The 22875-nt window shown below is 38.3% G+C and overlaps 1 protein-coding gene across 1 annotated transcript; it reads right to left on the bottom strand.

Moving 5' to 3' along the window:
• Positions 1-2586: 2586 nt before the first annotated feature.
• On the bottom strand, positions 2587-22576 carry ERMP1 (endoplasmic reticulum metallopeptidase 1). The gene is made up of 15 exons (XM_068422736.1): positions 22296-22576; positions 21074-21375; positions 18274-18401; positions 17813-17918; positions 16731-16877; positions 15127-15219; positions 13515-13727; positions 12382-12602; positions 9573-9747; positions 8780-8970; positions 8014-8166; positions 7278-7480; positions 6498-6613; positions 5865-6028; positions 2587-4738 (listed from the first exon to the last, which is right to left on the bottom strand). The coding sequence occupies exons 1-15, from the start codon at positions 22574-22576 to the stop codon at positions 4574-4576; spliced, it is 2658 nt and encodes an 885-aa protein (XP_068278837.1). The 3' UTR covers positions 2587-4573.
• Between the last annotated feature and the right edge of the window lie 299 nt (positions 22577-22875).

Raw genomic sequence — 22875 nt, 5'->3', positions numbered from 1 at the left:
TTTGCAAAGTAGTCCCAATTCTTACACAAAGAAAAGGGAGGAGCTTTCTCATACCACTCTGAAAGAAAGATACGACTTGCTGAGTTTTCTATTTATCATGTATCACCTGAAATAGGTAAACTCAAGGAGTTCCCTACCAGAGAGCACTCAGAAGAGACTTCACAAAAGCCCACAACTGGAGGCTGAAGCTAGCTAAACAGTTCAGATATAAGGCACCTAACTACTCCTTCGTAACTTTTTTCAAATTACTGTTTCCTGTCAAAAAAAGAAACACCCCACTGCCACACACAGAAAAAGCAACATCCCTGAATAAACAGTGCATGGGCAGCTTTCTAAGTTACTTAAATTCACCTACTGGCTTTGAAGCTTGTGTTTGTTCCAGTCTCAGACTGGACTGACAGAATTATTCCTTTCTAGACAAACTACTCCTAACTTTCAAGACTGATTCTTACAGCTTTCTGAAACTGAAGATTTTTTTTAAACTGTTTTGTTAATGGCCAGTGATGTATGACACTCTGCTTGAAATATAGGTAGCAGTGACGAGATCTCCCTAAACTGGCTTATACTTCCTGCTGAAGTCTCAGCTTTATCCTTGGCATGTTCTCAAGCTGCGTCTGCAGCTTTGACAGAACCATAAAGTGTCACAGCCCAGCAGAACCTCTTCTGCAGTCAACAGGGAAGCCTGACTAATTTCTAGGACTAATTTATCCTCCAAGACTGGAATAGATTTTCAAGAAGACTGAGAATCCATGTTCTATGTTTAAAACAGAAGTCACACTTCACAGAATCACAGAATGGTTAAGGGTTGGAAGGGACCTCTGGAGATCATCTAGTCCAACCCCCAAACGTAGACAACTTCACATTGTCTAACCACATGGTTTTGTGACAGCACTTACTGTTACTCCTCTTGCAATGGCTTTTTAACCATCTGTCCTGGTTTCATGGGGATTTTGTTTCAGTTTGTGGCCAGCCATGGTGATCAAGGCCCTTAGCAGCTAAATCCAGGGCAGCTGACCCTGGCTGGCCCACAGGTGTATTTATATCGTTAACATCAAGTTCACTATAAAAAGGAAAGCTTGCTGGGAAGGAGTGGGGCTCTTTTTGCTCTCCTCTCTTCTCCGTTTTCCTCATTCCTAACAATTGCTACTCCTGGAGCAACTTGCCAGTGCTCTGTAGGTAAGTATAATTTTGGGTGTTCTGTGTTCTTATTGATATTGGTTTCTTTATTTTATTAAATCTGTTTAATTTCAAACCCACAAGTCTCCCTTCTTTTCCCAATTCCCTTCCTCAGTTGAGGAAGGGACATTGGGTGAGAGAAAAACTGTTTATTGTTTAGCCCTGGGTGTGAGCTAAACTAAGACACCATCCTTCACTAAGGCCACATATCAAGTTCTAAGATGGGTCATCCTGCAGGCTCCTTCCAGATTATTATCAAGAACCAGATTAGGTTTAGCCCTCAAGGAAAAAAGTACTGAACAGCAGTACCAGCTATGTCCCATATGCTACAATTAGCTCTGTATAGGCTTGTTAGATCTTGTCTATTTGATTAATGTTTTTACAACAGGCTTGCAACCCAACCTAGATTGAACAGACATTAAAGACAGGTCTTTCTAACACAGAACAGCTCCACTCAGCTCAACAATCTGTCACTTTGTGTATAATAGCTGAAATTCTCTTAATTGCACCTACCCCAACACTTTCTTTCTTCAAATGCAAACACTTTCTTTCTTCAAATGCATACTTCTATTTGACAGGCAATCTGAAGGTATGGTGACACATTCTAATGCTACATTAGGTTGTATAACCACAACATGTACCGACCTCCTTTGCCACCACATGCTTAAACTGACAAGCTGAAGCTCTTTTACCTATAGATACATAACAGAATACTATGTATGTTACTAGAGAACATAACAGATTCTCAAAGCCATCAAAAGTCAGGGAAGAACTCTAGCATTAAGGAAGAGTAAAGCAATTTAGAAAAGGCTGTGCATGTAAATTGTTTCAGATGAACATAGGGGAATTCCAATCAACTAGCTGCTTACTGCCCCCACTAAGAATAAAGACTACTTCTACTCTCATGCCCTTCTATCCTTAAAAGTACCAGCTGTTTACTTTTTGTATATTTCACAGAATAAGACACACAATACTTTTTATGAGAAATAATAAATCACAGTAGCAGAAGACTAATCTATTGTACTGAATGGGGAAGCAGATGGACACTAAAACAGTTGGCGAAATTTTCCATCCTGTTTTTCTACCTGTGATCAACAATAAATTTGCTCTCAACTATCAGTTTTGCAAAGAATACTTAGCTTTGCTACCAGTGACTCTTCCATACCACATCCTGTTTCAAGGAGAACTTTCCGCTCCAGGCAACCAGCCAGGGCCCTCATTTTAACATTTCTCATCTTAGGTGATTTTTACATTCTTTGGCTATGCATATCTTCCACACAGCTCTAACTCTAGCTGTCTAACTCCAGCATCACTAGCAGTATTTCTACCCCAAGCTTAAATAAAACATTAGTGCAATGAATAAAAACAACTCAACATTAAGTTTCACTTTTATTTACAAAGACACAAATTTACAACAAACTAGACATCCCTCTTAATTAAATTATTTAATAAAGGTTAAATCCTGAGTTAGCAAAAGTTATTGCTTCACTGAAGTTGCAAAAATTGCTAACAGGCATTTTTATATTTTTGGCTCCCAGTACAAATTCTTCACGTAGCACTTTTTCAAAGCTTTAAATCAGAGGCAAAACACAAGATAAAAATCAAAACTCTGGAAGACTGTAAGTATCAGTGCAGCTTTAGTGAACTAGCTGTGCATCAGCTAGAGTACAGTATGAAACATTTTTTGAGACATGTGAGTTACAAACTAAAACTCTGTTTTTCAAATCATTAATAGCACTTTTTTTAAAAAAATAAATGCATAATATAGGGATTGTCATTTCAAATCAGATATAATCAAGTGATGATTAATGCACATTAGTGTAGAAAGACCCACTGGTTTTAAGATACTGATGGCCAGTTCATTATGATTACAGTACTTAAACCTCTTACCCTAATCCCTGAGTCAGCTGACTTGCAACAAATAAGACTGGTTCTTGCCACTATCATACACAACTACAGAACAATTTGAAGGAAAAATACCTGATTGGGAAGCTGCTGTCCATCACAGCCCACACAAATGAAAGTGTCACAGAATTCTCTTTCACATGCCCTGCAAACTTTCCTGTACTTACATGTTTTTACTTGAAATGATGATGCATGCACAAAATCTGCTTTGCATGCAATTTGGCAATACTCATGAGATAAACAAAATACTAATCTGTACAATCTGTATTGTGGTATTGATGTCACAGAATGTTTTATGTATTGTTTGGAAAAAAGCATGAAAAAGTTTCTTCAGGTACAGAGAGTTCTTTGAATTTCAGAAACTAGCATTAACTGTTATGCTGCACTGAAAAAAAACCTGGGAGTATAAAAAAAACCAAAGAGGTCAGTGGCTTCTGAACTCAAAGCTTGTCAATTAAAACTGGAAGATATTCTAAATCACTCACACTGTGGAAATTAAACAAGAGCAATCCAGAGATATTAGACATCTTTTTAAAGATGACTCTTCTTGGTATTTTTCCTTATGGAAAGCAAACTGTATTTTAAGAAACAGTATTAGCAAAGTGCAATACTATCACATTACCAAAAGTCTCTCCAGAGGAGATACCAAAAATTAGCCAATTCTAATAAATTAGAAGATAACTTGAAATTTAGAGTAGATTAATTATAAGACATCGACATCAAGGAGTGGGGACTTAGCACTCTTACATACAAGAGAGCAAGTCACATGCTTATATGCTGATACTGAAAGATCCCAACAGGAACAAAACAAGATGATCTTCAGGTCAAACTTACCCACTCAAGTTGTAACACTGAAGAGACAGGCAGAAGTGTAGGAACGAAGTTTTTAACAGAAACATATTATGTGAAAAAGATAATCTAGGTAAATAATTACCACATTCCATCATCCTATCAATTTTTCTGCATTGTGCATTTGCCAAGGACTGGGAATGCAACCTACACAAGCATCATAGCTTTTAGTGACTTCATCCAGTGACAAAAGTAATGTTTTAGGACTTTGCCACCTCTGTCCTCCCCCTGCCTCCTGCCATGTGAACAAGCATCTTTTAGCTGAAGGTCTTACTTTAATAGGACGGATAAGATCGGTAGGTGATAGTCCCCACGTGTGTGTGAAGTACAGTTATATTTTACAGAACATCAAAATAATTTAATGATTACAATTGCCATCACATTATGGTAGCATTGCCTCCTCAAATGCAGTTTTCATTTTAACAAGCCCACTAGTCAAACTGCCACTTCAGTGGAAGAACCAAGGTGAACTGTATTTACATTGACACGAAGTATCACTATATCCCCAAGAGAGCAATAGTCTTTAAACAGTCAAACTGCCAAAGAAACACCATTTGTTGCCAAGCATCTTCTTAGAACTGTTTGCTACAACAGCATTCTGCATCAGAGAGACTACCTTATTAGCACTGCATTACTGTCAACATTAAAAGACAAAAAGGTCGTAAGTGCAGGACCAACCAGAAAAAAACGTCCAGTTTGGAAACCTCTCCAACAAGGCATAGAGTTGAGGTGACTTTTGATCTTCCCCAAAAAAGTAATGTGCTGCTATGGCAAGGGAGACTATTCCATCAGAATGCTTTTCTGGTGCCTGAAAGTGAGAAAAGGGCAACACAGTCTTTATGACTGTTTATGGCTTTTAAACATAAGATCAATCCAGATGTACTTTTCCACTGATTTAGCATCTATGCAACAAACTTCATCCTGCAGTTCTTTGTACTATATGTTAAAACACTATCTTCAAACGTATCAGTCTGATTACATGGTGAGTTCAATTTGAATTGAACTTGCAAGTAGGCATTCAGATCACAGTGCCTCTGACATGTTACATAGCTTGCACATGCTTTAACTTCAGCGTTTATATCTGTCAAATGGACTCAACACAGCATTTATACTGACCCTTCTATTGTGAATCCTTAGGATGAAAAGCCTTTTCTGCCTCACTTTGCCACTATGAAATCTTGCAAAGCTTGTCACACGGCAGATACCTGTCTGCCTTTATCAAGTACCCTCAGAGGACTATTTGGTCAAGTATTCAGACTGCCTGATCCAGGAACGAGCAAGGGGCTTCCTGAACTTTCAAAGGTTCTTCTAATATTTACTTAAAGAATAAGACACTGTTAAATCTGTAATAAACACAGATAGGAAAAAAGTTCTTCACTGTCATGTTAAGGGGTGGGTGGGCGGATCATAAATCCCACTGAAATATAGCAATGCTGAAAACCTTGCTTCCAACTGAAAATAATGGAAAAGAAAATTTAGAAAACAAAGCTTTTACAACTCTCTCCAGCTTCAAGACAGGTAAGTTTCCCACCAAGGACTCCCTGTAATTTCCAAAACCATGCAAACAAAATACATGAAAAGAAAACTACTCACAACAGGCAAAAGAATTCTGAAATAACAGTAATAAAGATACAACTTCAAGAACTGTGAGGTTAAGATCAGAGAAATCCAAACTTATGACCTAAGGCCATGGAGACAAGCAAAATATTCTCCTTTTGGCTGCTTGGCAAATTAGTGGACTAAGCATCAAACACATATGTGAGCTGATATATAAAATTAAGGAACAAATTAAAAGAGGGAAGCTAGAATTAGGATCTATCAAATAAAGCAAAGCTTAAGAAAAATTATTATGATGTTTTTCACATAAGAATGCAGAAATGGTGACAACAGCGCAGACCAAGAGATGGCCGGGCTTCCAGCAGCAGCATACTCACCGTCAGTTCTACCCAGAAGCTCCACGGTGTAGCCTGCAGCCCGTGGGAGTAAAACACAAAGTAGTCTCCTCCGAAGCTAGCAACTGGCACACCATCCCCAAGAGACCAGGTGGACAGAGCTGCTCCTTCATGTGGCCGAACATACAGAGACATATGACTTGGACCTGCAGAGATAGGAATACGTATCTAGATGTATCAACAGGTTGAGGTAGAATAACCATCTATTTTTGTCTATAGTTGCATGTTATCTGTGTATTACTATTCGCGTCTTCCAAAACATTATATAACTGTCTTCTCTACAGAAGAAGCTTCAGTTATGTCTAAGCAGTGAGATAAATGAGATGATGATGATGTAGGAGAGGGACAGAGCTATAAAACGGACTTTAAGAAAGGACTTGCTATAAAAAGATCAAGGCTTACTCAAAATAGAGAAGGTAATCAGTCCCTCAAATAACAACTGCAACTCAACACCCATAGCTTTTAGTGTGTTATGAAATGGAATTAATTCATGCTATTCGCACGAAGCTCACTATCTTGGCAATGGCACTAGAACCTGCAGTACTGAAGTCAAACTGATTTATTACAGGCATAAAAATGAACACAAACCACAAACCAGAAGCTTCAGTCACTCACCAGATACTTCAAAGCTTAACCTCACAGAGTTCCAGGGCATCAGCTCCTTGGACAGAACTTTAAAGTGAATGGGGCTTCTTGGAAAAATTTCTGGAGCAGGAAGGTACCAGTTTTTTCTGTTTTTAAAAAAAAAAGTTTTAACTTATTCTCAATGCAACATGCAGAAGTATTAAATATTAGAAGCCAAGAAAAAATTCTTGTATGATATAGCTGACTGTGCTGTTACTAAGTGAAATATTCAAAAGCTACTGATTCTAGCAGAAGGCAGGTAAAATTAGCAGCTTGTGGCCAAACATATTTAAAGGGCATATTAATAGAAAAATATTCATCAGTGTGTTCATTCATTACCTTCATCTGCCTTAATTTAAAAAACAATAAAATAAGTAAGAATGAGAAACAGTCACAGCAGCTAGTAGTCTTCTGTGGAGATCAGCTACTCTAGACTTCCTCTGGTGTCAGCTGGGGTGAGGTGGGGAAGAAGGGAAGAGACATACATACTTCTACTCTGAACTGCCCGTCAGAAGCACCCCCCACCATCACCTTTTTCTCCACTAGTGCTGACATCAACTTCTAGAGCTCCTGCAGGAGACCCAGCAACCTCTTGCAGAGATTCTGGCAGAAGACACCAGACAGAAGTTTAAGTGTCTCCTGAAGTGGAAGGATTATTTACTTTTAGACCAAGATTAGCCTTGCTTATGTAAGGCAAGAAAAAGTAAGACTGTGTAAATGACCAATGTGCTTTGGCAGTAAGTGCTTAAGTGAAGCAGGGTTCACACTGACCGGAACATGAAATGTATCGGCAGAATCCAAGGAAGGCCACAGAAAGGAGCCTGCTCCTCACATGGAGTTCTAATAGTGTCATTGATTTCAGGTACATGGGGAGTTATGTGAGATATTCCATTATAATCAAATCCATTAATCCATATACCAGAGTCACTTTTAACCACATTTCCATCTAGATCATGAAATCTTCTGCTTGTGTGCTAAAAGAAGAAGAAAAAAAGATAGACAGAAAGATGATGGAGCCTGTGCAGGTCACAAGAGTCAGAAGTGATTCTGAAACATTCTCCATGTCAATCCTTAAGGTCTACTGCGTTTTCAGTATGCACTGAACACACACGAGTATTTATGAATATATATACATAATTACTCAGATAAAAGAAACATATCATAAAACCACCTACATTCAGAAGATGGCTGTGCCTGTAAGTATTTGCTCATCTCCCACAACATTCACTTTTAAAATTATCTTTGCTTACTCAACGGTCCCACTTAAAAAAAAACAAAAAAACCCTGTTCTTCTGACATAGATGAACTGAACACAGAGACTGAACAAGGGAAACAAGAGCAATTCTTTCAAATCCAGTAATAATCATTAGAGCTTTTAAATCAAGCAAGAAAGGGAAGGTTACTCTTTTTGGGGTGGTGGGGCGCAGAGTAGGGTGGGTTAAGCTTTGAAAAAAACAAACAGTCTTGCAACCAACAGAGGCAATACAATATGCAAGGCTTTTCTTACCTGAAGAAAGACTCGCTTAGGCTTTGGATTAGCTGCATCAGAACTGTAAGGAAAGAAGATTCCACTACAAACGAGAATCAGAGTGACTACAGACACAGTAGTTAAAGTTATTAGCGTCGTTTTTGTACTTTTGACAAGGTAAATGAAGTTAATCTAGAGAATAAAAAGACAACCCAGTTATAAAACTGCAAGACTTAAGAGATAAGACACTATTTGTATAACTCTAAAATCCAATTATGTAACTGAAAGTACATTAAAAAGATATCATTGCAAGTACTACCTGACACAAGACACTTATTTGTATCTCAGTATTTAAAACCAAAAGGAATAAAGTGAGTACTTACTGGAGCTTTCAAAAATTTCCTATTTTTTAAAATATCTGCCAACAAAACCTAGAACCTTTGTAGCAAGGGCAGCAGAAAAAAAAACCCTGAGAATTTTTTTTTTAAATGTAGTATATGTATTGTTCAGCCTATACTGCACCTAAAATGAATGCCTATTCAAACTCCAGCATTAAATTGCATATCTTACACCAATCTTTACTACTTCATCATAGAGCAGATGTATTTTTGTAACCCCTGCTTCAATGACTTTTCTTTGACTACCACAAAACATGGAATCTTTGATATCTTTCCTAGAAGTTTCCTGTAACATTTAAAATATTGCCAAACTATCATTAACTTCAAGTATTAATTTAGAAAAACATTGATTTTAAACTCTAGAGAAAGTTTAAAAGTTTTAAACAACATTTTCAAATTCTACTTACAAAATAGGATGACAGAATCATAGTGATGAGCACAATAAATCCTGCCAACACCACGTCTGGTAGAATTTCTGAACCACTTCGTCCCATGATAGGCGTAAACATTTCAAATACAGCCCAACTAAGATACATCATATACAGATAGGCAACAAACATTCCCAGCATATACATCATAACAAACTTCATTGTGGCACCTATAGATGACAAAAAAAAAAGCCACTAAAAGACAAAAAAACTGTAAAAGCTTAAAAGGATGTAAACAGATAGCTTTACTAATATATCCATGTACTGCTGCAAGGCCCAATACACAATACTGGTCCTCAACCCTGACATGGATATGGAAAGGGGATCTCATTTTGCATAGCCAATGCCCATACAACTCTTTCAAAAAACAATACAAAACTATTCTTGTATTACAAAAAAAAAAATAAAATTCAAACAGGTGTTCTGCCCCAAACACTGTTTAAATATTACAGTACTTCTTAACAACTTTCACTGTCCATCAAAGTATCTGATCACTTATTAGTAACTCCACATAGTATCATTGTTTTTAGCCTGAGACATAGGATGGTTTTCAGTGTATTTTTTTTAAAGAGCTTCTCCATATTTTGAAAATGTTTTGAGTTCAAGAATGCTGTTTCTTGTTACAAAAATGTTACATGTGTACTTTGACTATTCAAAATTCAAAGTTTGGGATTTCTTTTGCTTAAATAACTGAGTTTGGAGGAAAACATCCAATGTACAATAGTAGTGGCAGATATTTTGAAATACAACCTCCCCCCCTCAAAACTGATACCTTTTTGGCTAAATTCTTTATGGATCATCAGCTTAGCAAGTAAAGGAAATGCTACCCATAACATGCAAATGAATGCTGAACAAAGGCCCATCTGAGTAATTGTAGCCAATGCTATAGACCAAATCATCAATGAGGCATCAAAAAAAATATCTCCCAGGTACTGCTCATTCATATTCTGTAAGAAAAAAAAAAGGCAAATACAGTCATTACTGAGCATATTCCATGTATCACAACTCATAAGAACAGACAGAAAAATCCTTATTTCTTGTATATAATTGTTTTCCTTGGACAAAAGAATTTTGACAAGCATCATCTCACCATTCTCTTACCATTTAGAGTTATCCATGACAGTATACTTTCTTATTTTTTAAACTGCTCTGATGTAGCTTGAAAAAAGAGATTACATGGGCTGGGGTGGAGGAGGAAGGAAACATACAAATGACAATACCAAGAAGATGGAAGGCTAATGTTTCAGGTGCGTAGGCAAACACAGCTTTTTTATAAAAAGCATTGGTATTTGTGAAGCATATAAAAAAGTTACGTCTAAGTATGTAGTACTTATACGTGAAAGAATTACCTGTATCTCCCAAGATTCTAAACCTGGTTTTGAACAGCAGCTGTTAATACACTTTTCATATAAGCACCGCCACTAGCACACAAATATTATACTGGTGCCTTTATAGGTCATCCCACAGCTGTCACTTCGTAAGTCTGCTCTTTAAAATACATTATTTGTTTTGCAGAAAAGATATGCATGGGTCACGTAATACCAGATAAGTTTCCAAAAAAGAATGAAGTTTAACCATAAAAAATGTGGTTTGTTTTTGTGGGTTTTTTTTAAAGTTACAAGGGCAATGCTGCACTGTTTTCAGTGCAAGATCCTTAACTGTGAATCCTGCTAGTAGCAAGAAGGACTGCTCCTGTCAACAATGGCTATCAGAAAGCACCCAATTCAGTTTCAGGCTGAGAAGAAAAAAAGAAAAAAAAAAGAGGTGGGGAAGAAACATATGAGTTGCCAAACCTATTTCGAAACAAAAAGCTTATTAATTCACAAGTTCTTCAGCCACTAACAGAAAACACCCTGGCATTGCCTGTGATAGCCAAGTAAGAGATTAACTTCCAAAATGTTTATGCAATGCTTAAGTACAATGTAAGTTACAGAGGCAGCATAAACTGTATGGTGTACTGCAAGCTACAGCATGCAAGAAAATTAAGAGACTCATGATATCAAGTTGGTTGATCTGCTGATCAGACAATCAGCAGGCAAGAAGTAGATCCAGAGCCTGGAATGGCTGAACAGTTAGTGAAAGTATGCTCTACCGTCAGCTCTTCTGAAAGACTAGAGAACATCTGTTTTACAAATGCCTCATATTTTCCACAAACGGACAACACCACATACATGTATTTGTTTAGATACATATACCACATAACCATCCCCTTCCCCAAGCAACTAAAAAACACAGATAAAGACATGATAGATCCACCCCGAACTTTCCATACAATCAAATTTCAGTAAGTTCTTAAAACTTCTTCACATACTTGCATGAAGCTGGATTTGGCTCAGGGTTTCCTAAGGGTTTCCTAAACTCCCTTGCCCAAAGCTTGTACCAATGGCCGAGAAGGTAAGAAACAGCAAGCTGAATGACTAAATATTACAGTGCCTAAAATCTACATCTAACAGGCTCAAGTAGTTGACTTCTGCCCTGGAAGAGCATCATGTGTCGGAGACCTCAAGGCACCACCTCAAGGCCCTATTTGTTTTTAATACAAAACCATTAAACTATCATCCAAGCATTTTGGATTGTTACGACATTATTATGCAAGTTAAATTGTGTTTGTTAGTCTGTAAAAGAGAATTCTAAGCAAAAAAGGTAGATAGACAGTAATCATGACAAGTGACAGCAATGGAAATGTAACATACACCAAATCCTCACCAAGCCTTGCAGGGGCCTAAATGACCTTTGCCTATTGCAGAAAAGAACATGGACTATCAAGAGCTCTGTTCCATCTCCAGCTGTAGTCAAAACAACTAATAATCAGAATAATTATAGAGGGAAGGGAGACTACTCAAATTTTTAAACATCTTCGTTTAGAAAGCTCTATACAGCACAGATTACTATATTAGAAGAGGGCATGACAGAACTAGAAATTCTGATAGATAAAAGAGAAAAGCTCTCATATGAACCATCTGAAAAAAAAAAATCTTATTATTTGCTTAGACGACTATGAATACAAATGACATCACCAAAACAACATACATAATAAAAGGACAGAATAAACCAGAGAACTGGAATTCCAAGTTTCACAACAAAATGTAAATGATAAATTAGATTAAATAAAGAATAAGAAAAGATACATAAGGAGGTACCGTACCAAAATAAATCATTAAATTTAGGGAACCTCTCATACAAGTACATTCAGAAGCAAGAATCTCATAAGATTCAAAGAACATTCAAGTATATATGTAGATTCTGTAATTATCAAGAACATTGAAAGGTATCAAAAAACCTAAATTCTCCAGCTGTTGCTCTGATCTCTGATCACTGAACTGATGGCAGGAAGGGAAGGTGCAGACAGGAGAATTAGCAGGAGGTCATTAGCAAGGAGGAGGCCTTAAATCACAAAGCTCCTGACTCTGATTTAGTAGAGCAATCCCTATGCTTAGATAAAGCAATTTTTACAGCAACATTTTAAATACTTCTGTCTAATGCAGAACATTTTTTCAATCTTCTTAATCAACTCAAAAATTAAGTCTTCCAGAGATTAAACACTACATTACCCTTCAACATTATCAATAAGTGAAGCTTACCTTGTAGAAGAATTTCTTGGCTAGTGTATGCACAAGAATGAGCATAGCTGCAGCTGCAGTGCCATACAGAAACACAGAAACATAGAAATGGGTGTACCAAGAAAGAGACTGTCCAATGACAGAGACAAACACTGCCACAATAAGGACTGTTGCCAGTGTGCAGACCCAGCTTATCAGTGTTAAGCCGAATGCAGTAAATAATTTCTTCAGGTTATGAATAGCTATGAAAAAGAAAAAAGAATTTTCATTCAACAGTCACATATTCTACTGCAGGCCATCATCAAGATTGTAATTACCCCACAGTACAATTGCTTTAATGATCAAAATAAAAATGCATGAGGAGTCCACTCTGAAGTTTTCTTAACAGCATGGTCTAAATCACTTAGCTTATTTATTTGCAAGTCTCTCTGCATCTTCCCCACTGCAAGATTTATTCCCAGAGTACTAGTGTATTTTGAAGATTACCATGTTCCTGGTAGTAGAAATTTCTCTAAGGAACCAGTGGAGCCACTCTACCATCTATAAAGTCTCAAAAAAAAAAAATTGGAGTTGCTTTTCTTGTAACTTTTTCTTACTCCAAAAAAGTTTTCTGGATTTTGGGGGGCAGGGGGTGGGTGTTCGTTTTGGTTTGATTTTTTTTTTTAAAACAGGTATGTTCCTACACATACCTGAAAAGGTCTAACTAGAAGATTTAAGTTGTTTTACACCCCTTATTATTTGTTATCTTTTTCCCCATTTGTTGTTTTCTTATTTACTCCTGCCTATGGACAGGTGTTAAAGAAACATGATTCTGAAGCCATACCTGTGCTAACAGAACAAAGAGTTTATACAGACACAAAGCAAATATTTTTTTTTCCATTTTCAGAACTTTAAAAGATTAATTTTAATCTTCATAAAAGGATAAGAGACGTAATTGTGATTCATAAATGTTAGACATCTAGGCCTATCATAGTCTTTCCTCATCATAACTATTCACAGTTTAGAGATTTAAATACAAAGCAACTCCTATGGCATGCTGCACACCTAAAATTTATTTCTGAACTTTATCTAAAAAGATGCCTTAATTGCCTGAACACTTCATCTACTATTTGTTAAAGAGTAATGTGATTTTATTTTTTAAGAACTAGACTCACCTCTGGTTTTGGGCTGTAATAATTTCTTGCTTAAATAAAGAAAAGCAATTGCTGCTGTAATATAGTTCATGATGGTGCCAACACGAGCAGGATAAGACAGGACAAATAAACCAAGTACATCAAAGAACACAACATTTCCATGTCGATATTCAAAAGATTTAGCCAACTTATCTGATGTTGCTAGGTATTTTAAGACAGCTAGAATATTGTCACCTATTAAAAAAGCAGATACAAAACACAACTACATCAGGGCTGATGAATTAGTACACAGCTTTCTTTTAAATATAAGCATTCTTAAAAATAAAACTGTATTGAAATACCCTCAAAGACGGGAATATACAACTGATTATTCTGAAACAGGTATTCGATGGTATGGACAGCATAATATTTTCATGAGTTAATCTATACAGCTATCACTAAAATAAGTGTACTTGAGAAGCTTCATGTATTTAAACACCGTAGCAATGAAGGGAATAGTCAGGCTTTCAGCCCATAAGTCCTTCTTCAGGTCTGATATTAAAGCATCGGACTTCAAGGCTAACCCATAGAAGAGTTTATAATTTCCTAATCTTCCTCTTATTCTCTGTGCCACTAGTAACCCCTCCATGTCTCAACAACTACGAATTACCTGTCTTTCTTTCCTTAGATGACTGTATGGTAGGAGACAAGGAGGCTATTTTCCTTTATAGCCTATAGGTACCAACCACCTTTTCCTTTCTCACAGTACAGCCAAAGCACATGTAATCAAGTGAGAGCAATTGCTCTCAACTTTCATTTCGCTTTTACTTGACCTGTAGAAGTGCTTACTGGCTGAAAAGCTTGTCTTTTTTTTTTTTTTTTTTAAGCTGTGACACTTTTAGCAAGAGATGCTCTACATAACCACCATGACCAGTAAAATCATCTTTCCAGCAGGAATTTATAAATGTTACTTTCTGTCTTGCAACTGCGTTGGCACAAGGAAGTGTTTAAAACTCTTATTTATGCTGGTCATCTAAGTTGGCTTCTGTATAAGCTTAAAGAGGGAAATGGTCAATATCCTGGAGGCATTTAGGATTATGTTAGTTTTCCTGGGAAACTAAAGGTTTTACTGTAATTTTCTTTACTGCAGTCTGTCAAATTGCCTACTATGAGCACAACCTGTTAGTAGAAAATAAATCCTGTTTATCCACAGTCCATGTGCTACCACATAAGTTTGAATTGGATACATTCTAAAAGAAAAACCTCTGTTGGCAGATCAGTCTCTATGCCACCAACTTAACCATAAGCTTCTCATGATGAACACTAATCAGTAAAGGGACTTACTGAGAGAAAGGGAACATAAAATGCTGAACTATCATGTATCAATGGCTACATTCTAACCTTAATTAGATTCCACAGTTACTTTCAAATCAACACCACTGGATGCTGATAAAGTTTATCTTCCCAAGTTGACCAAACATATTTCCTTTGTATTTTAAAGACATGCATTCAGCTAGTTCTTTAGAACATGTCTAACATGTTCTAAATTTGTAATTAAAATTGTTAGTTTCTTGCGATGGTAGTCTCACAGCAAAATGAAAAGGCAGCTACCATGCTACTTGTTAGTAAATTCCCAAATTCTTGAAATACCAACCTGCTCTCTGAATGGTATCTGTTAAAATTCTGTCTGATGTGTCATATTTTGTATGATAAATGTAGCCATTTTCAATAAAAGCCAAATCTATTCCTATAGAAAGAAAAAAAGCATGTTTGAAATTACATAAACCTAAAACCTCAAAACAAACACGTGAAAGCCTCAGATATATTTCACACAAAACATTGCTCTACTTTGTAGCCCACTCACTATCCTTAAAGATGAACAAAATAGTCTGCTTTGCAGAAAGAAGACTAACTGGGATTTTATGTGCATTTTAAAAAGGACACTTTTAAAACATTTTAAAATATCTGTCCTTTCTAACATGTTGATTTGCATGACATCTGTACACAAACTGATCTCTACTGGTGAAACACATGAAAATCCTTAATCATCTCAGCTTCAGAAAAGATGTACAGGGTGCTTTCCAAACATTTGCTAGTAAAACATCAATAGATAGTCACACTGAACAGTAATAAAAAATAGCACTGTGGAACTACAGAAACACCTTCTCAAAATACCAGGTGTGTTCTTTTTACTTCTAATTTGTAAACAGCTTTTCAAACAGCCAGTCTGAAAACTCTTAATTTAAAAGTACAAATAATTTGTACAAAAAACTAAAAAATATTTACAAAAAAAAAATTTCTGCTAGATTAATTATACATTCAGTGTATCCTAAACACACACCCTCTCAGCTGCATATGCAAAAAGCCACTGTCTGCAATCTGAACCCTCACCATTTTGCAGTGGTTTAACAAATCAGACCTCAATTCTACCAGTGGACAAAGAGAACAAACTAGTTCTTTAACTCAATTATTTCATTTCTATTTGATTAGAGGTCAGTGAGAATTCATTTACCATTTATGATCCAGGTATGATTCTGAACAAATAAAGAACATTGTTCAAAATCAGCTACTTTATTTTCAGTCTAGAAGCGTACTTTGGAACAGTTCGGAATATGCCAACATGTTTTGTTCTAAGAATCAATTCAGAAATATCACTTGTCTAGAAAGCGACCTGTGCCAGCAGCAAAGATTTTACAGAAGTTTAAATTTCTTTGAATTGCATCTGCATTGTCTGTTCCACATTTTTGCCCACTGGTCATTCTCTGCAGAATGGATAGCAAACTGTTAACAGATTAGCAAAACCAAAAACTGCTGTCCTATGCTTGATGACAAAAAAAAGTAATGAAAATGCATTAATTACTAAGTCACTATCTTAAAAAAAATTATTTTGGTTTATCCATTAGATACAGACATTTAATTCCTGCAAGCAGGTTATAAGCATCATCACCAACATGTTTCAAGACAGAATATTTAATCATGTACTGTTAATTCCTGGAGTGTTCTCATTTTCAGGAAACTTTTCTACCGTGTAGTCTTTCTGAAAAACAGCAGTCTCCAAAAAACATCCTTAACCACCTACATGAGAAATCAAATCTAAAGGCTCTTGCCTTAGAAAAAAAGCAGGAAAATTTGCTCCCAAACTGAAAGACAAACCAAATTTGAGGACCTTCACATAGTGAACTGCAGAACAGTCTCCTTGTTATAAACTTAAAATAAATGGCTGCATAACATGCTTTGACATGTCTTCTGACAACATACCTGGAACATTGCCAAAGTCCCTGTAGATACGGAAGTCAGTATCTGCTGGGATAATACCACTCTGAAATATTTCCTGTGCCACCACAGAGGCAAAGGGATGTTTGGCCGCAGTTACGTATGCTTGTACCAACCAAGGATTCTCAGGTCCTAACAGAAAATGAACAGAAAGTTCACAACAAATACTTTTTGACCTTCAGTTAAGTATGTATCTTTATGGTAACAAAGACATAACACAAAGGAATTCACCAGACTTTTAACGCTGTTGCCCCACAGGGTATATACTAAGTGCATGTGTTGGCTGAATCACTCACACTTGAGAGAAAGGAGTTATGCTTAGGGAAAAAAAAGACCCCACTGATGCCTTGAGTGTTCAGTGGTAGAGCACATAATCCATCTTCCAGAAAAGACCCAGCACTAATGAAGAAGTCAAAACCTTTAGCAGAGTTTCCAACTTATCATCTATGTAACAACCTCAAAACTGTTGTTTAGAGGAAAGTCTCTCCACTAAAGCAACCAACGCAAGTAAACAATTAAGCAGCTCCAGCAGTAGAAGGAAGTCTGCAATCCAACGATGAAGCAGACTCATAGAATCATAGAATAGTTTGGGTTCGAAGGGACCTTGAAAAGTCATCTAGTCCAACTCTCCTGCTGTAGCCTACAAAACACAGAAGTTTTGCTGCTTTGTGAATAGCAGATGGAATTCTAATGCCAACATCTCCCTGCAAAGATTTTGAAAGATCTGCTGTGAAAATTAAATAAAGTATATGAAAATATGAGTATGCAAGATATACAAGATACTCAAATCTGTTTTTCTGCTTATTACCTTGATGTAAAAGGAAAATACAACTTCTGTAATTCTGTTCTACACAGGCTTCCCACCTACGAGGCAACTTCTGTGGCAGTGCTTTAGCCTACATGTATCTCAAGATGGAGAGCAACTTACTTGCTGCACAGGGTTAGAGAAGAGGCACAGAGGTTCTCCTGTCTTTTGCTTATGAGTCACTTTCAATACTCCTTCATGTCTACATTGTTTATTATCAAATTATCCCAGTGTAGAGACTGGACACACTGCAAGCTCATACCTGTTTGAAAAACAAGTTCTTTTCCTCCTACACCTGCTGCCTCCAGGTTAATAAAAGCTCTAATTGACTTGGCCCACTCATGTTGTGTAATGAAGCCATGACTAGCCTTGACGGGAAAACAAAAAAAAATATAGGTCAAATATCTTCCAGACCAGCCTAAATATTATTTTCCATCATGTATGATCATAACTCAAGACTGGATGAAGCTGCCAGATCACTTACAGCACAAACAGATGCAGAAAATCCAAGTCTTCTAATTAAATTAATATGGACAATATTCTTAACCTAAGTATATTTTTCCCTTTGAAATCAAATACATTTTCCTTAGAGAATGTTAAGACTGGCATTTAACTAATATTTCAACAGATTAAATACAAGCCATATCTGCAGTTAATCCTTCCTCTGTCAGAGTCTTAATACAAAGCTTTGATGTATACTTTACAATTCTGGCATATTCTCACCTGCAAAATATTTTCTTCTGCACCATTAAATAAGAATATGACAGCATGCTGCAGGGGCTCTGATGATTTTGAAAGTGTGTTAAGTATTTCAAGCATCACTGCACAGCTAACAGCGTCATCACTGGCACCTTAAAGAAATCAGCAGAATAGAATGGCTTACAACAAACACATAGAATTGCAACAAAGACCAGAGAAGAAAAAAGCAAACAGAGAAATTTAACCTCATTCCTTTAGGCCTGGGTTACCTTTATGAGGCCAACGTGCATTGAGATGTTGTCAGGCCTCAGCATGCTATTAGGGACGACTCATTAGCTGCTAAAACTGTTTAATTTACACATTAAAAAAAGCAGCTTTTCCAAAGCCGTAACTTTGTAACTTGGCAAAATTTAGACATATCTGCTCCTTCTGTGAAAAGGGCATACTCCTGATACAAACACAAATCTCAGTCCAAATTTCAGCCTTAGCTTATTGTATAGAAGTACTTTAGAATAAATAAATAAAACCAAAATCTTTCCAATACAGTTTTCTAATCTGTTTCTCAGAAATTAATGCCTTGTTCTGCCAAAAGCTTTCCAAAAAGCCCCCCCAAAGTATCTGATTTAAAGCCCTGATTATATTGCTACACAAATTTATCAGTAGTCTACTCTTAGCCACACTGAGTTCTTTTATCTAACTTATGCTGTGTTGAAAACTCAGCAGATAAGTTATTACAGTTTTCAGCAAGATTAGTCACTTACCTGCCTTGCTGTGAAGCTAAGAAAAACAAAAGTTATTGGTTTCAACAGACATACAGATTTACACCTGATTAAAGAAGCCATGTAGCCACAGACTATGACACAAGCTCACCAGGAAAGTATTGCTCTCAAATACTTCATACACAGCAAAACTGGCAAGAGGGTAAAACAGATTTTATGGCAAATATCACTAACCTAAGAAAACCACATTATCAGCTACCTCTGTGGTGATAAATTCAAGGATGTTTCTGCCTTCAAGTTTATTAGAAAAGAAACAAATAGGCCATATAAACTGAAAATTAGTACCACTAGAACATGAGACATGTTTTAGGAGTTTACAGTTTACATTTTTCCTTCACAAGGAAGTCAAACTTTCTAACACTGAAGCTCTAATGGTTTACTGAGTTTTGCTTTACTCATTTTGTATGCATAAGCATCAACAGCAGATTATGTTTTATTATCTGATTTTCAAATATGTTACTCATTGATCACTGAGTCCTGCTGATTCTGTTTAAATAACACATTTTTGGTAATTCAAAAATCTGTAAGCAAATAACTTACAGAAATACAGGAGAACAGAAAACAAAAGGTTCTTGCTTAGCTTATGTGCAAGTTTCACACTAAGAAAACGAAAACCAGAGCAGTTCCTCACTATTGTGGTAAAGGGCCAGGCTGCTTTGTCATTAAGGGCAGGCTGATTTCTAGCTCCTCCACAGTTTTCTGTATAATCCTATACAAATCACTAATTTTTTTTGGCACCTCTGTGCAAGGTTGGTGAAATATTTTAGTGTCTGAGTAACTGTAAAGAAAGTAATTGATATAGACATCAATTGATGTAGAAAACCTGTAGAAGCGGACACACAATTTACATAGGGCATCAATTTAAAGACCATTTTCAATAATCATCATATTATGTTTGTGAAGTATTCTAAGTTTAAGCAGCCATATTTAGTCTACAAATACAGTAATTAGCATCTCTGCAGTTCCTAAATCACAGAGCATGTGTAATAATCATACAGTTATTAAGTTCAATTTGGCCTAAGTATGACTGAGGAGAAAGAGAAGTCCTGTATACTATTTGGTGACAGAAAATAAGCACAAACAGTACAGCAAATGCTTTGTTTCTCTAGCTAATACTCAACTGTTTTCTCAATAATGAAAACTTTTTGCATGTGCTAAAGAACAAAAGGTTCACCCTCCCCCCAAAAAAAAAAATCATGTCGAGTGTAAGTGAAGAAACTTCAGTAAAGCTAAGCTGTTGGTGACTGAAATCTGTAGGTATTTTTCAGCTGCAATAACAGGCGCGCAGCTGTGGCTGAGTGTCACAACAAATGTTTTCATGTGGTTTTCAGTTCCCTACCTTCCTGGCACTGTTAAAACCATGTATTTACAAAGCTGTTTACACTCTTGCTGTAATAATTATTTTACATTATCAGATTTATAAAAATGCAGAGGAACAAGAATAAGAGAGCGCGCAACAGTGAAAGTAGGAGTGAGCGAGATGTACACACTAGCAGGGCAACACTACCTTAATCTTTGATCACTACAGTCTTTTGAGACAGAAGCTTTGAGTGCAGAAAGAAAAAAAAAATGGCTTAAGGATATCACACTAAAAATTTGAGATAAAGTATGATACCAGCAAAGGGAGGGGAAAACAGACGGGCTAGCAGGGGTGGGAACAGTCTCTGGCACAAAGCATCCTGTGAAAGGAAAGCCAGGATTAAATCAGTAGAGAAGTATGGAAAGACCTCAACAACAGGTGGAAGTAGCACATGAACTACATGCATAAGCAGTGAATTACAAGAAAGGCAGATATAAGCAAACTTTCTAGAAATCTAAATATAGTATCTGTAATTTGCTGTCTACCAGAAAGTGAGAGTGAAATCCTGACTTTAATAGGACCAACCTGTCATGCTAAATACTGAATCTCACTGAAATAAAGCAGATTAGTTGACACAAGCAGTATTCTAGCATGTGACTATAAGGCTACCTGGTATAAGAAGACAGCGAGCCAAGCTCTGTGGCTCAGTAATATACAGAAATGCAGAATGAATGTGTGGACCTACCCGGGCTATTTGGTACAGAATCAAAGTGACAATTGGATAACACCGCATGTTCAGCTCCATTTCGAGGTTCCAGCTTCACAACAACATTGGTTATGTTTGCATAGCAACTAGTAAAGCCTCCTAGAAAGTCAATACTAAAGGAGCCCGTGGGCCTCTGTACGTCTACAGATATCTTGTGAGCAGCTGTGCTTTCTCTTTGTATTGCCCTAATTTGTTCTAAGAGGTAGTTAACTGTAAGAACTTCATTTTCTGGACTTCCAACTGTTCTGGGCCCAATTGCTGTTATGTTGTCAAGATATCCCCTGTAAGAGATAAATTACACATTCAGCATCAACACGTTCAACATTTAATATGTAACTTATCTACAACTGTAACATTTTTGTACACTGTTCTATTTCAAAACTCATAGTAAGTAGAAGAGGCTAAAACTAATTAAGATGGTAACTGTACTCAAAATGCCAAAGCTCATTCCGGTAATGGACATATAGTACTAGTGATCTTTACTCAGAGCTCCACATCCTCTCTATCACAGCACTAAACCAAACTACTGGTTTTCTGGTTTGCACATATCAATCCAAAAAGAAACAAAAGGGTGAACGGAGAAACTAAAAATTTTATCTTTAGTAAAGTTCTGCATATGCATACATGCTCTCTCCTCAATGTCTGAATAAGCACACTCTTAGCAAGATGTACACCAACTAAAAATCTGCAAACAAACTTTCCCAAACACTAAGTACTTTATAATACCATGCAATCTGTATGATGGAGGATGTATGGTTTCATCAGCCCAAAACAGCACCTTTAAGAGGCAGCGTATACGAGAGCTGGAGCCCTTAAAATATTTTTACCTACTTTCTGCAAGCATGCAAGAGAGCTCTGAGCTCTTGCCGGTGCAGGGGACGACACAAGCACTCTGCAGAGGACAGTAACGCAGCAGCTGACGGGCCAGGCCCCACCGGCTCAGCCAGCCGCCGGGACTCCCGGGGCGCACACCCGCTGCACCCACACTACTAACGGGACGCTGCAGAGCCGGGCTCGTCCGTGCGCCCGCCCGGAGGCAGGGCCAGGCCGCCGCTGCGGGCCTCCCGCCGTGGCCCCCTGCGGAAAGCACACGGCGGCCGCAGCTGCCCTGGCCCGCGGGGTAACCCCGGGCGGACTCTGCCCCGCGGCCGGCCCGACACGGGCAGGTCCCACAGCCCCCGCCCCGCCCTGCCCGCCGTACCTGGCGCGGTGGGCGCTGAAGTCGCGGGGCCCGGCGGGGGTCGGCTGGCTCAGCAGCCGCCGGTGCGAGAGGGCCACCAGCGCCCGCAGCCCCAGCAGGTACAGCAGCACCAGCGGCGCGCCCCGCGCCTCGGGCAGCGGCAGTAGCCGCCACCGCCGCGGCCCGCCCGGCTTCTTCCCGCCCGTGTCGCCGTCCTCCCGCGGCGGCAGGCGACGGTGCCGGTCGCGGTCGCCGCCGGTGGCGCGGAGCCGCCGCACAGGCGCCGCCACGCCCCGCTCCATGGGCCGTGCGCTCAACCCCAGCTATCGGCGCGAGCTCCGTCGCGCAAACGCGTGATACGGGCACGGACGAGGGTCAAAAAGCATCCCGGCCCCCTGAGTGACTGGGTGCGGCGCGGCCAGAGGGCGGGGGGCGTGGCTGTGGCGAGTCACCTGGGGGCAGGGCCCCATCGCCAGCCGCCCACCGCAGTCGCCGTGGCTCGTTCTGCCCGCGGGATGGTGGGCAGGCGGCTGCGCACGGCCACAAAAGCGGGGCCGGGAAGCGGGGCCGGGAAGCCTTCGGTGGCGGTGGGTGCCCGTGA

This window comes from Nyctibius grandis, chromosome Z (genome assembly GCF_013368605.1).
Source record: "Nyctibius grandis isolate bNycGra1 chromosome Z, bNycGra1.pri, whole genome shotgun sequence".
Lineage (NCBI taxonomy): Eukaryota > Metazoa > Chordata > Aves > Nyctibiiformes > Nyctibiidae > Nyctibius > Nyctibius grandis.
This window is presented reverse-complemented; position numbering and strand designations above follow the sequence as displayed.

Coding starts and splice junctions, on each gene's coding strand:
- ERMP1 (XM_068422736.1), bottom strand. CDS start 22,576: ATGGAGCGGGGCGTGGCGGCGCCTGTGCGGCGGCTCCGCGCCACCGGC. Junction 12,603..13,514: donor ATTACAGCCCAAAACCAGAG/GTGAGTCTAGTT, acceptor TCTTTTTCATAG/CTATTCATAACCTGAAGAAA. Junction 7,481..8,013: donor CTAAGCGAGTCTTTCTTCAG/GTAAGAAAAGCC, acceptor TTCTTCTTTTAG/CACACAAGCAGAAGATTTCA.